The sequence below is a fragment of the Trichophyton benhamiae genome (assembly GCF_000151125.1).
Source record: "Trichophyton benhamiae CBS 112371 chromosome Unknown contig01145.0, whole genome shotgun sequence".
In the NCBI taxonomy this organism is placed as follows: Eukaryota; Fungi; Ascomycota; class Eurotiomycetes; order Onygenales; family Arthrodermataceae; genus Trichophyton; species Trichophyton benhamiae.
The window spans coordinates 1,009,713-1,023,510 of NW_003315111.1; the positions used below are offsets into that span (position 1 = coordinate 1,009,713).

At 49.0% G+C, this 13,798-nt stretch overlaps 6 protein-coding genes across 6 annotated transcripts; 1 reads left to right on the top strand and 5 right to left on the bottom strand.

Annotated features, from left to right (window-relative positions):
* Positions 1-1,468: 1,468 nt before the first annotated feature.
* On the top strand, positions 1,469-3,266 carry ARB_05733 (indoleamine 2,3-dioxygenase pyrrole 2,3-dioxygenase; the record flags this gene model as incomplete). Its single annotated transcript, XM_003016288.1, has 3 exons — positions 1,469-1,760; positions 1,807-1,964; positions 2,010-3,266. The coding sequence occupies 3 exons, from the start codon at positions 1,469-1,471 to the stop codon at positions 3,264-3,266; spliced, it is 1,707 nt and encodes a 568-aa protein (XP_003016334.1).
* A 469-nt stretch (positions 3,267-3,735) lies between these two features.
* On the bottom strand, positions 3,736-5,221 carry ARB_05734 (endosomal sorting complex protein TSG101, putative; the record flags this gene model as incomplete). The annotated part of the gene is made up of 2 exons (XM_003016289.1): positions 3,736-5,073; positions 5,138-5,221. 2 exons carry the CDS (start codon positions 5,219-5,221, stop codon positions 3,736-3,738), a joined length of 1,422 nt encoding a protein of 473 aa, XP_003016335.1.
* A 1,383-nt stretch (positions 5,222-6,604) lies between these two features.
* ARB_05735 (uncharacterized protein) lies at positions 6,605-7,818 on the bottom strand (the record flags this gene model as incomplete). Its single annotated transcript, XM_003016290.1, has 2 exons — positions 6,605-6,968; positions 7,112-7,818. The coding sequence occupies 2 exons, from the start codon at positions 7,816-7,818 to the stop codon at positions 6,605-6,607; spliced, it is 1,071 nt and encodes a 356-aa protein (XP_003016336.1).
* An 809-nt stretch (positions 7,819-8,627) lies between these two features.
* Positions 8,628-9,801, bottom strand: ARB_05736 (mating-type alpha-pheromone receptor PreB; the record flags this gene model as incomplete). The annotated part of the gene is made up of 2 exons (XM_003016291.1): positions 8,628-8,992; positions 9,057-9,801. 2 exons carry the CDS (start codon positions 9,799-9,801, stop codon positions 8,628-8,630), a joined length of 1,110 nt encoding a protein of 369 aa, XP_003016337.1.
* A 1,561-nt stretch (positions 9,802-11,362) lies between these two features.
* Positions 11,363-12,388, bottom strand: ARB_05737 (uncharacterized protein; the record flags this gene model as incomplete). The annotated part of the gene is made up of 2 exons (XM_003016292.1): positions 11,363-11,557; positions 11,582-12,388. 2 exons carry the CDS (start codon positions 12,386-12,388, stop codon positions 11,363-11,365), a joined length of 1,002 nt encoding a protein of 333 aa, XP_003016338.1.
* A 274-nt stretch (positions 12,389-12,662) lies between these two features.
* ARB_05738 (uncharacterized protein) lies at positions 12,663-13,481 on the bottom strand (the record flags this gene model as incomplete). The annotated part of the gene is made up of 1 exon (XM_003016293.1): positions 12,663-13,481. One exon carries the CDS (start codon positions 13,479-13,481, stop codon positions 12,663-12,665), a length of 819 nt encoding a protein of 272 aa, XP_003016339.1.
* Between the last annotated feature and the right edge of the window lie 317 nt (positions 13,482-13,798).

Genomic DNA, 13,798 nt, shown 5'->3' on the forward strand with positions numbered 1-13,798 from the left:
TCTCCCCACATCTCGTTCTGCGCTTCACTTCCAAACAACAACCACACCGACCACGACATCGACACTGAGATGCGGCCCAGCGCCGACATAGCTATACCCTCACAAGAAGACGCTATCGGCCAAATACTTCGTCACACACCACCAGCGAGCCAACAGCGATGGATAACTGCCAAAAAGAAAATCACCATCTCGAAGAGGCGTTCGCTCCTAGTATTTTCTAGGCGCCGTGGAACCCTCCGTCAGACCGCGCGAGAACTGCGCGTCCGGCAGTAGAAAACGCCTGCCTCCTGCGAAGTCTTGGAGTGTTTTGAAATCGCTTCTATTGCCTCTTCTAAGCAGTTGCTCGACCTGCCATACCGTTCGACTCAGCATGGGACCGTGGAAAACGGGCGACCACCACGATCTGGCCCAGGGATTGAGAGACCAAGCCTGTCAGCGTCAGTGACAATATGAATTGTCAGACATGACTAGCCAAACGCGTATCCTCTCACACCTTCAGAGCATGGGCGGAACTCTTCAAATGGAGGGATTAAAGACGACGAGAAGGCACATCGTTCCGTTGTTCGAATAAGACGGTGTTCCCCAAACCGCTGCCCCCGCGAACAGCCTGATTGGCGGCGACTTGACGGCTGAGCCAGAGTCCGTCTCCATCCACCAGAGCTAGAGAAGGCAAACCTGTGGCTAGAAAATCCTGTGACGGGCTGCTGACGAATACGATACGGAGCTGAAACAGGGACGCAGTGATCGTTGGGGCCACCAGTAGCGTTCGACCCGTTGTATCGACATGTTTTCGCCGCCCCCCCATGCTTGCCGAGACGGTTGATATACTTGGAATGATACAATATAAATGGCGGCTGCAAACGGACTATAAGCACCAGCGTCTCCAATATCACACTGCCCAGGCTATTAAACAGTCGACAGCGTCCTCCGGCTCCTCTGCGTGGTTTTCCCGCACTCTACGCAAACGTTCGGCCTCTCTAGTTAGTCCACGCGATAACTGGCTACTTCGCTATAAACTAGTTCTTTCGCTCGCTTTGCCGCCGTACCTCTGCAGCCAAATTTTGCGCCTCAGGTACCTGAAAACGTCATATCCACGTGATAGCTTACTGGAAATAAACGACTTTTTTTTCCTCTCGCTCTCTCTCCGTGTTGACCTTGCGAGATTTCTTTTAATAATAATATCATTCTTTGCCTTTGCATATAGGCGCAGGCCCAGGTTCCACCATTCTAGTTATTCTAGATACACAGCCTGCCTGCCGGTGCTCTCCCCCTTTTGTTATCCTGATTATTCTATCGTTTCCCTATATCTAGGACTCCTTTCCCTCCGTTGATGTCAATTTACTCCCTAACAGCCCACACCCTTTCCACTCCCACCCACACCCCACAGCCTTACAATATTTTGATCGACCACTAGGTCTCAACTCCCTTCTACGTTCACCGAGCAAGCCAAACCTACAATTTTGTGACTATGCTGCGTCCAGTTCCCAATATCGAAGACTACGGCATCACTGCAGAGCATGGTTTTCTTCCCGAACAACCACCTGCCACAGAGCTCCCAGCATACTACGCACCATGGGAGACGACCGTTGGGAATCTCCAGCCGCTGATACTGGCCGGAAGACTACGGAACACAATTGAAAACATGCCTGTGCTATCCCTTGAATATCTTGAGTCTACTCCGGAATGGCGACGTGCATATTCCATCCTGGGATTCCTACTGCATGGGTATATTTGGGGAGGAGACCAACCCGCGGATGTAAGTATCTACTTCCTTTACCAGTGCTTGCGTTTTTGTCTTGTGACAAGTGACCCTTTTTATTTATTTATTTTTAATTGTTATTTTATTTTTATTTCTTTTTGGAGGTTTTCTCTTATTTCCCCTCCATCGTCATCTCCTCCTTCATGTCATGTCCTATATTTCCATCACCACTATGATCACCATTAATTTTCCGATACAAGCCAGGGTGGAACTAAAAAAAAAAAAATTTTTTTCCCCTCCGTTATGACAGGCTGCTGACAAAATCTGCCTGCAGGAAATCCCTCAGCCCCTTGCTGTCCCACTATTGAAAGTTGCTGCTCACCTGGAGTTGCCGCCTGTGGCTACTTTCGCCGGTCTCTGCCTGTGGAACTACAGGCTTATATTCCCTGATGAGCCTGCAGATTCGCTTGATAATCTTGCTACTCTATTCACCTTTACCGGCTCTCTGGATGAGCAGTGGTTCTACCTTGTTTCCATAGCCATTGAGGCCAGGGGTGCCCGATCCATACCTCTCATGCTCAAGGCCATAGCTGCGGCTCGTGCTGACGATGTGGCGGAAGTGACGGAGTGTTTGACCAAGTTCGCAGAAGTCGTTGACGAAGTAAACATGGAACTCCAGAAGATGTACAAACATTGTGACCCACATGTTTTCTACCATCGCATTCGCCCATTCTTGGCAGGGAGCAAGGGTATGGCCGAGCTTCCGCGTGGTATCCTATTCGACGATGGGTCTGGCTTCCAGGAATACAAGCACTATCGCGGCGGAAGCAACGCCCAGAGTTCGCTGATCCAATTCTTCGATATCGTTCTAGGTGTTGAACACAGACCAACTGGCGAATCTAGACCTAAACCAACCTCCTCGCCACTCCCAACATCCTCTTCAAGTGATGAGAGCGGAGAAGGTAGGAAAAGGTGGCATAACTTCCTCATGGAAATGCGAACTTACATGCCAGGCCCACACCGGAAATTTCTCGAACATGTCTCCAGCGTATCGAACATCCAAAATTATGTCCAAGCTCACCAGTCGAACACTGAGCTAGTCACAGCTTTCAATACGGCTGTAGCAATGGTCAAAGCTATTCGCACAACCCACATTACAATGGTATCACGGTACATTGTTGTCAAGTCGCGCGAAGAGCGGAATACAAAGGTCCCAACGTCATCTCCAGTTACAGAAACAGGCTTAAACCGGCCTGAGTCTCAGCCATTATCAACTCCCGGCGGAATGCTCATGTCCAACAGGCCATCGAAAGGCGAAAAGAAAGCGCCCCTTCGTGGCACCGGAGGAACAGCTCTCATTCCTTTCTTGAAACAAGCCCGGGACGAGACCGGCGAAGCAGCCATTGGGCCGTGGGCCAAGAAACTTCTGGATAAAGCTGGCGTCCAGGCCCCCAAGGTGGCCTCCCTGTCTAAACTTGACGAGCATGCTGATGGACAAAAGCAAATCGTTGGTCTAGCTGGTACCTGGTCTATGGATGAAGGTGAAGGCGGTCTTTGTCATTGGTAATTGCCTCTACTTTCTGCGCGCCAGCGTCTTTCTCCTTTCTTTCTCCACTTAATCCTTTTCAATGCCTTTTATTTTGCGGCTGAATAATGCCCCCTTCGGCCTGATGACTGACTGTATTAATTATATCATTTCTTGACGTTTCTGGCTCAATTTTATTTCTTATCCTTTTCCGATTGAACTTCCTAGATCATTGGTTTCACCGGCTTCCTATATGTGGATATAGACAGAACACTATTCTTATGCCTTGCTTGGTTCTGGCCCAAAAGTTCGCGGGTTAGTCTAGGAGCTAGACTTCGTCTTCTTTTCAACAAGAAAAAAAAGAAATAACAATGAAGAAACTACTTATGGAAGATCTATTTTTAAATACACATCATATAAATTCGTAAATAGCATAGATCGTCCTCTTTCCTGAGATTTTTCCAGATAGAATAAAGCCGTTTTTGGCTATTAGTTTATCTAGTTTATATATTTAAACAGTTAACCCCATCCCATTGGCGGCTTTGCGTATCAAAGCCTTCTTCAAAAATGCCTCTCGAGCTAAATTCCGTGTGGACTTGGCCCACACATCTACACCTACCCGTCCTCTAACGAGTGCAGACTGGAGGGCATATATCGCTCGTTGAATACCGCGTTCATCCGTCACAAGATCATAGATTTGCTTTCCTACCACGGTTGGGGGAACCAGTACTTCATCTATAGCAGGTAGGCCAGCGGGATGCTTGGAGGAAGATGCAGATGACGATGATATGCGTGACTTTGCGTCTGCTATAACACCATCCGCGCGACGTAGAGACTGCTGTAGGATCTGAGTATTTGATTGGATATTGGCGTGGAATGCGTTCACTGCAGCAATCTCGGATCGAAGGGTGGAAATGGCATCGTGTAATGCCTTTGACTGAGAATTCAGTGGCTCTATGCGAGAATTCGACTGTTCGACATTGGCATGGATCGTTTGGGTTAGCGTCCTTGAGAGAGTTTGTAATAGGACATCTTTCTCTGGATTTGGAGGGATTGGTGGCGGTGATGACGAGGGTAGTTGAGCGGGCAATTCGAGGTCGAAGGGGGAAGTAAGAAGGTCTTGTGTTTCCTGCTTTTTTGGAGAGCTTTTTGCGGCCAGAGGCGATTGGGCATCCCTTTGTGGAACATGCAGAGGGCTATGCTGGTGATGGATTACTTGTTGTTGAGACGGATGTATTATAGCGTTATTGTGTTGGGGAGAGAATTGTTGACGGGGGTATGGAGGTTGGTATGCTTGCTGGTATTGAGGTGCATGGGAGGTAGACCCCACTGGCGGGCTCTGGACATTTGATGGTCTGCGGTCATGAGCTCCCAGAATGAATCCTTGAGTCTGATGTTGACTTGGATGTGTCGGAGGTGGAGGCTGGGGCGCCGGAGTGACCTCGCTCCTTAAGCTACTTGACCTCTGAGGCAGAAACTGGTTTCCTCTATTTTCTAGCCCAGGGCCATCTCGCTGGTGAGTCGTTGACTGTAGCTCCGCAGGCAATGGTGGCAAAGGTGGCGGCGCATTGCGCGCTGTGGCCGTGTCCTCAGCTGGTCGTTGTGAAGCAGCTTGCTGCCTCTCTCCACCGGGCTTCGGAGGGAGTTTTGGGGGGGTTGGTGGCTGTGTCGACGGAGCGACGCTGGGTGAAGGCCGTGCTAGCTCAGCTGGTAATGGCGGTACTGCTGGCGGAGTGTTCTGCTGCGATGGGGTTGGTTGTCTTCTAAATGGAGCGTCTTTAGATATCACTGGCGGTTCTTTAGCAAAGACCTCTTTTAATATCAAAAGGAAATCAACCAGTGTAGACCGCTAAAACAAGCATTCAATCAGTATCACTGTCAATGTTTTCACTGGTGTCCATAATTGCACATACATCACGAGCCTCAGCCCAATGAGCTAGGTAATGATGGTAAATCCTCCCGTCACTGCTAACGTGCTGTCCTGGTCGTACCAGCATCTCAGACGTTGGGGTCACATAGACCATCGGGCATGCATCTGGGTATGTATTCGGGACCCATATTGCGACTGGAAACCAATACAAGGCTCCTCTGAAATGTACCGGTAATGTGCCTGTCAAGTGCAGAAGTAGGGCTGAGGCACCATTTTCGTATGCTAATAGAACGTTGGCTCAGTATATGGATTCGGCCGCAGCGAAAAGGGCAAGCTAGGAAGAGGAGATGAAAGTGGGCGTACTGTAAACGTCCGTCCGTGGAGAAAACGAAGGAAACTGGGCCAGGAGCTGCGCGGTATCGCTATACGTCCTGTTGGGGTCGCGATATGCTTGGTTCTATGTGAAATTGATTTACAATGGTCAGCTTGCTTGTACTTCGTGAACAGGCAGCAACGGAAAGGTTGTTTCTCACGGTGGTCAGGACTCGATAAAGCCACTCTAGGGTCTTCTGCGGCACTGCTGCCATGGTCGTCTCCCTCGTTGACTTGAGGGCTGCATCATCGAACCGTCGTTGGCGGTGTTGATAGCTTCAAGTGTTGTTGAGGTGGGATTGCTTTGGAGATCACAAACCCTCGCCCAGACTTGGAGTTTGCTCGACCTCTTTAACCACCACTGACGACACCGCAGCCATAATCCAAGCTTTGGCACTTCCACGTGTAACAGCCGGTCTTTGGAGGTATCGCATTCCACTGGGGTACGCGGGATAATGGCTAACGAACGACGTGCGCATGCTTCTATTCCGTAGTTACTCCAACCGGTGAAACGCAGTGATGGCTCCGCTCAAACCGAAGAGTCGTTTGTGACAGAGTCAATAAACCCTCGGCCTATTTGCCAATCTACTGGTGATCCCAGCATTTGTCGCTCAAAAGACAACCACAGGAAGCATACTCCGATACTCATAATTACTTGACGTTTTGCCTTGCCATTTTGTTAACTAACCACCACCCAGCTTAATCTCCGAAGCATTATACCAACAACATATCGTCCCGTGAGAACGGCCCGCTCCTACGTATCCAGATCTCCTCAGATACCCTCTCCAGCCTTAAACGGCCACAAGAAGCGCAGCATCTGGTTCTATAGCCGTGACTCTCGTCGTCTTTGCATCGTTTGGTCGCAAGTTCAAGTTCGCAACGCAAACACAGCCAGTGTTATTCTTATGTAAGCCAACTGTTGAGTTAAGGTTAAGAGCCAAGACATTGACATGCACGTGATATAAATTTTTCCAAGGTTCTATTGGAGGGAAGCCTGGGGGTGAGTTCCAGTATCAAAATCTTTATGTCCTTGCAAAGCCCCGGCATATATATAGAAGAATAATTCGTTGACACAAAATACAGCCTGTTTCCCACATTCATAATTGTTTGTCCCTCCTGACCCGGCGGATAAGGGCCATTACCCCTGATTAGTTTTCTGCTTCGGCTTACATTCGGCATCTGACACCGGATGCAAGACAACCTTGGTTGGGTGGTCCCGCGTGTTGTGAGAGTATCCTTTACTCCAATCATAGCTGATGGCATAGGCGAAGATGCTGCCGTCGTGGTTGAACGAAGTCGAAGTTATGGGGCCTCCGGCAGTAAACCCCTTCAGGCGGTGATGGGCATCCTTGTCCCAGAAACAAAATGTGCCGTCCGCACCAGCAGTGCTGAATACCTGATGGTAGCGAGGGTGAGATGAAACAGCATTGACGGCGTATACCAGCTGATTTTTGGGATCGTTATCCTTTGGCTGGCGATGACAGCGAAAGGTGAAGTTTTGACTAGGTTGATAAATAATATAACCGTATGAGCTCGCGGATATTCAATTTGCGGCCATAACCTCCTCCAGATCCTCCAGAAACACTCGGTACTAGTAATTACCGGATAACAGTCGGAAATATTCGAATAAGCAGACTACACTTACCTTTTGTTTGACTCGTCAACATAGTTTATGGCACAGCGGCCCTCGATGCTGGCAACTCCATAAACGGTGCCATTGGCAATCCAGCTGACAGCTCTGGTCTGGTGCTTTAACGGGCTCTGGATGGTTCTAGCAATAGTGGTAGGCTGGTTAAGGTCGACTAAGGCGAGATGTTTATCGGCAGTGGCAATCAGCAACTTGTTACCACTGGCTTCCATTGCATATATGCGCTCTGGGCATGCTACTGTGCCTATTGGAGTAGATTGCCGCAGGTCCCAGTACTTAACTTTGCGATCCCATGATCCGGTGACGGCAATGGGGGACTGGCTGCCCGGCACTTGAACCATTCGTACTGTTCGAATTGGTGCATCGTGCCGGGCTATCTGCTGGGCCTGGTTATTGTTACTGGCGAGATCTATGAGCCTGGCTGAGCCATCAGTGCCGGCCCCTACAACCTTGGTCCCATCGGAAGACCATCCACAGCTCAGAGCAGCACCAGGGAGCGAGAATAATGCTTTCCCCTCGCCCTGGGGATAGTGAGAGATGTCGTAAATACGGACCGCCTTGTCCCAGGAGGCGACAGCGAGGTAGTTGGCGACTGGTGACCAGGAAACTTCTGAGATACTGTCCTCAGGCGGGTTATTGAGCGTCACATCCTTAGAGATATCGCCTTGGTTAGTTACACCAGTGGATGCGCTGTTGAATGCCATATTCTGGCACTCTCAAAGTTAGAACGAAGTAATCGAGGAGTTCACTGTTTTTTCCTCCGGAGAACTATTTAAATACGACGGTCAACTGGCCCGCAGCGATTTTATAAGTTTACTCGTTGTGTGAGGCTGGAGCCTCAGTAACTAGCGGTGTCTTTTGTGAAGGTTGAGCACTGACGCACACGCATCACTGCTGCCTGCTGGCCTTGCAGTGCGATTATGAAATCTAGTAAAATATACATGAACCAGGCCATAGAGCCTAAAAATTGGGTATTTCGAGTGATTGGAGGTAGAAAGGGCTACCTAATCACCACTAAAGAACTTAGATCGCCAAGTATCTTGCCTAGGGTAAGGTAGAGGGATATAATTGAGCGTAATCAAAACAGGAGGAATGCTCTGGTGCCTCTAAATGTGAGTAGAATGGCACTTAGAAACGTAACGACCTCAATTGTCATTATTATTTTTAATTTCTGTCCTATTTGGTTGGAAGAGTTTCGTTTACTTAATACATTTATTGTGTATATGCCACAGGCTGTGATTATATGATCTTCGATTAAAATTGCTAATTATCATCATATCTAACTCCGTGTCCTGTACAAGAAAATAATTTGTGGGGAATCATAAAAGAAGGGAAAAACAAAGCTAACTTCCGCGGTCCGAATGACTGAAAACGAAGGAAAGTTGGTATCAAGGAAAGGAAGGGGACTGAATATGGCAGGGAGCAGCACAGTGATACAGGCACATGTCTAGGAGACGTACGTTTGCACCCAGACTTGCATATATCTCTCAGTGACATTTATGTGACCTTCACTTCATACTCTATTGCTGGTAACACTGAAATTACGTTCGATTGTGATGTTGCCTGTATCGTGTAGCTCCGGGTACAGACGATCAAAGTGGTCCGCCGACTTGACCTTCTCAGGGCCCGGCATAGACCCAATGAGCGTCGAGGTTGGATGGGAGAAACTGCCCCCTGAGGTTTTGTTATGATCGAACAGAGACTTTTCAGAGCTGCCTCCCCAGAAATGGCGACCGGATCCGTGATTCTTGTTATGTCCATGGCGAACGGCAGCAGCCGACCAAAGCGTCGTGAGTGGCAGAGACAGTGCGAGCAAGGTGAGGATATTGGTGTTGACCTCAAACTCGGGAATGAAATACTGAAGTATAGACATGATAGCTGAAATCATTCTTTTATAAGCAATTATGCGTATTAGATAGGTAAGACATCGGGATGAACGTACCTGGAAGTATCATAGTTTGGCAAGCCATGATGAAAATGATTTGCATGACTCCAAATCCTTTCATTCCCAACAACCGCCTAGTGTAGATTGCATAGCCAAGCTTGGCCAGAAAGACCAAACTAAAGTAACAGATGCTGACGGTGATGCTAATGTTCGACGAGCTTTGTATCCAGACGTTATTTCCCAGAGAAGACTGAGACATAATTGCCTTGACGTTTGCAACCATGAAGGCAATTCGAAATGCAATTGGAACCGCTGCTACTAAGCACGACCATGCTAGGACAATGTTTCGATACAGGTCACGAAGCGTAGAGCATAGAACGTGAGTCTGGATGAGTAGGGATAGCTCAATCAAGATGACCATGATACCAGTGGCTATAGTTCCCATGACAGAATTGGCGTAGGCACCGGTTGTGATTCGAGAATAGTCGCCGGAGAAGTAAGTGTATATTTCAACCCAGGAGCTGGTGAAGAATATCGTCGTGGATAATGTACGACACACATTCACGAGAAGTGTGGTGATGTTCAGATAGAAAACGATTGATCGTCGTTTATCCGGTGCTGTAAGTAAGGCAAGGAGAACAGCCATCACAACAGAAGCGCCCAGCTGAGAAGCAGCTGCAATAGAAGTTCTGACTGCGTATAACACGAACTTGTTGAAATCCGCCATGGAAATAGGGAATGAGCTGCCATCACTGCGGAGGAAGGTGACGCTCTGCTGAAAAGGATCGAAGTGCGGTGCCATGGTATCGTGCTCCCGGAAAGGACTTGTTGGTGGTTTCAAAAGTGTATGGTTGTTGGTATGGACTTGAGTATGGCAAAGGTATCTGCACTTCTGATGAAGGAAGGGGTATCAAAAGAGCCCTTGACAGCAAGACGTTGTGCCTTTTAATAGAAGAGCAGCAGAACTATCAAGAAAAGAGAGGACGCGGCCCCCGAGGACGAGAAGGATCTTCTCATTGCAGCTGTTTGTCACTGCAAAAGCCCCAAAGGGAACATGCAGATTGATGTCTAGGAAGAATGGTCAACATTCCACCAGACAAAGGCAGTAGAGACATTGACTCCGGACTGAATATCGACACGGTCCATATTCAGATACGGGGAACAATTCTGCAGGACTCCCCGGCGCCTATCAAGCAGGCCCGGGGAGGACAAACAGAAAATGGAATAAATAAAGAGGAATAATAGCCAGTCAGCGGAGTCGACGATGGTTGGAGTCACAATGGGTAGGGAGGTTGATATACAAAGTGCTTGAAAGGAGGCGAGGTCAGTTCATATTTAGGTTCCAGCCTGCAGGAACAATATGAAGTATGCAGGTGTTTCTGCAAAGAACAATATCAAGGCTGCATGATCTTCGACCACAAGAACCAAACGCTTGTTAGCGCGAGCGACCGGGGCCGTCACAGTCCTGACTGCAGAAAAAGTGAAGAAAGCAGTGATACGAGGGCTGCCTTGTACTCGACATGTAACAGGCGTAAAGGGCAGCATACAGACAAAGTGTCAACTGCTTTTGGAACCAAAAGTTCGTGGTCGATGGCTGCGAGTCGCTCTTCACGTGATAGCTATCAGCCAGCAGCTATCATAGCCTGGATGGATATATTTCCGGAAGAGAAGCAAGACAAGAGAAAAGGTACTTTATGGTCTTGAAAAAGAAGTAACTTGATTAGGACGCCAAAGCGCCGGACGGGTGGTGGAGCCCTCCCGGAAACCTTCCTGAAGACGACCCGGGGTTGTCAGCTCGATCTGTCCGTATCCCACCCACGCCACTCCCGCTCCCCGTGCTAGGGCAGTTGTTTGGAATGCACACTGAAGCGAGGAGGCTACAGATAGTTTCCTCAAATAGGATCTCATTACGACGCCCTTAATTTTGCAAGGCAGTCAGCCCAGGCGGAAGGGTAATGCCGGCGGGGCGGGGAGCACAGGTATTAAGCGGAAGGCCTGAAGACAACCCCGTAATATTGGAGACCTGTGGCGCATCTAGGACCGTCTGCTTGATGGTATCAGCACTAGGGAGAAGGAAGCTGCATAACGAGCTTAGGGTACGAGGATGCCAGGGGTGACTTTGGCGGGTTCTGGCCGCATCCAACACTGGTCCATGTTTTTGCACCCCACGTCTCCCAGCAGCTGACGATGTGACGGGACCAGCTATAGGCTGTTTCTGCGTTTGTGCTTTATAAAAGGATAAGAAGTGTAGGTTGGAATTGACATACACTCTATCTCAAATGAAGACAGGTCAAGAGAGCCATGCTACCTGAAGGCGCCATGGCGCCACGGCGGTTCTTGAATTATGTCCTGAATATGCCTTGTCACTCCGAGGTATCAATATGGTCCAGCAATTTCCTCATTATCCTCTCATTGTCATGGCTATCAACATCTTGTATGATTTGATGCTGCTTTTGACGTCCTTTCTGAGGTTTTGGGGATGTTTGATACCTGGAAAGCTTAGTCATCAGACAGACGAGAATAACTACTCCGTAGAGGCGTAAAAGAGGCCATTTATGCTATCCAAACAGTTAAACACTCACAACCTTGTCAACATCGAATCCTCCAGCCTGCTTAAAGTAGTATCCCCGCTGGTTGCTCACCACTCGCTTCCCTTGGCCTTCCCCTCCTCCTACCACGAAATCAAAATTGAAATGCGTGTGTCCCAACGCCCAAAGTCGCACGCTCAGGTTTTTCCAACACTCCTCACTACTCAAATCTGTCGCAAACCCGGAACTAATCGCACTTCCGATATGCGCTGGATCGACAGCCCTCTCATCCCGCACAATCGGACTATGATGTGTAAATATGACAATCTTCCTCTGCGGCTCGGACGCAGATATAGCAGCAACCTGCTCATTCAGCCACGCTAGGTCGGCCGCGTGAGTGGCATTGTGGCCTTTGACGGTCCAGTCGTCGATCATGTAAAAGTCGTTGAGACCAAAGCTCACTCTCTCTTCGTGCTCGGGGGAAATGTGCGAGTAGAGTGTGCATCCAAGAACCGTGATAGTATCGGGCATATCGTAGCGCGTGCGGTCTAGAAAGACGAATGTTCCTAGGCCCGAAGTTGGATCTAGATTTGCCTTTTCGCGAGTTTCGCGTTCAAACGCGTTGATTTTGCGCCTGGCTTCACCCCAGCTGCAGTGGTACGGTTCATGGTTGCCCATTAAGAAAAAGACGGTGCGGAAATTACGTAGCTGTGCTTCGATGAACGGGAAGAAGCCCTTGTCGCGCACATTACCGATGTCTCCCAGGAGCGCGAGATGGGGGGCTTTGGGAGGAACATCGAAGATGTCGTAAGCCGAAGGAGACTCGAGATGGAGATCGGAGAGTATTTGGAAGGATGCCATGGCTAGAGCTGCTGGGCCTTTCACATCGAGATTTAATCACTTCTGGTGTTGGGTTGTGGTGCGTCGTGGTGCTGAGTTGTTAGTAGATGTTGGCGGCTAAGGAGCAATTCTGCCTCCTGACCCGGAGCAACCCCATAGTATTTCTACTACTGCGGCACCAAAACCATTACACATAGATGCAATAATACGCTACGTTCATTATTAGCATGGCTCTCCATGCACCAACGCCCAATAGGTAAATAAAGGGAGGAAAAAATCCTTGAAACCACTCAAATTAGAGAGAAGCAATGAGTTTCTCCCTCGCTGCCACAAATCCAGCAGTACTATTTTCCAAAAAGCCATTAATCATAAAGTCTCTGAACACCGGTTGAAGCAAGTCAAGGTTGAGGTACCCGCGTGGATGGACGTATTGTACGAGATACGATGCCCAGCTCATGTAGTGGAGGTCATGGCAGCATCCTGGATTGTCCTCGATGCCTCGAGCAAGGTGTGCGTAGTTGACGAGGCAGGCTTCCAGGAAGCAGGATATTGAAGGCACACGCACGGAGGTGTACTCTGGAGCAAACGCACCCTTGCCGTAGCCTATTATTGACTCAGGAAGGCAACCAAGTTCAGACGCGGAGATGAGTTTGTCGCCGGCATCTGGGATACTGGGAATGTTTGGAAGAACTTCGGACAGCGGGTATAGATAGATATGCGTGTCTTCTGTGTCCAAGTGGAAATGGTTGATGGGAGGAGGACGAGATCGAATTGTAACAATGATACAGTTCTGGTCCGTGCAGGAGACTAAACCGGCAGCGCTGTTGAGGAGCTTTCGCGCTCGGGGTATCTTATCATCGGGTACTGCAAACGAAGCATCCTGCAAAATGTCAGTCCCACGGTTCCTCAACGAAGTTACGGCAGGCCACCCATCACGGACATTACTTAGCGACGGAATTCCATAGACAGTGAGAAGGTAGTTTCCCCATAGAACGTTTGGGACTCCGCCGGAATCCAGGAGACGCGGAACAGCATGGATCGAGGGCTCGCCAAGTGGGAGAGAGTGGATTTGGTTATCAGGCTGTACAGCGTTGGCTGCTGCTGAACGTGACATGGTTGAACAAAACCAAAGGGTCAGCAGTACTAGTCTGTAGTGTGCCAAAGGAATAAGAGAAGAAAAAAGAAAGAAGATGTGGTCAATGTTGTGTTCTGGGTGTGATGGTTGCTGTGATGATGTTTGTTTGAATAGCGCCTAGGGAGGTAGGCTACGGAGTATCACAAAGGTAATACCTCGAGTGCCAAATCATCTGGGAGTATGCGATATCTCGGGCGCGCAGAGCGCAGGCTGCCCTTTTAGTTCCAAATTTCCTCTCAGCGGTTTGTCACCTCAAACCTGAGAAATCCGGTATAAATATGGAAGTTGTATGACAA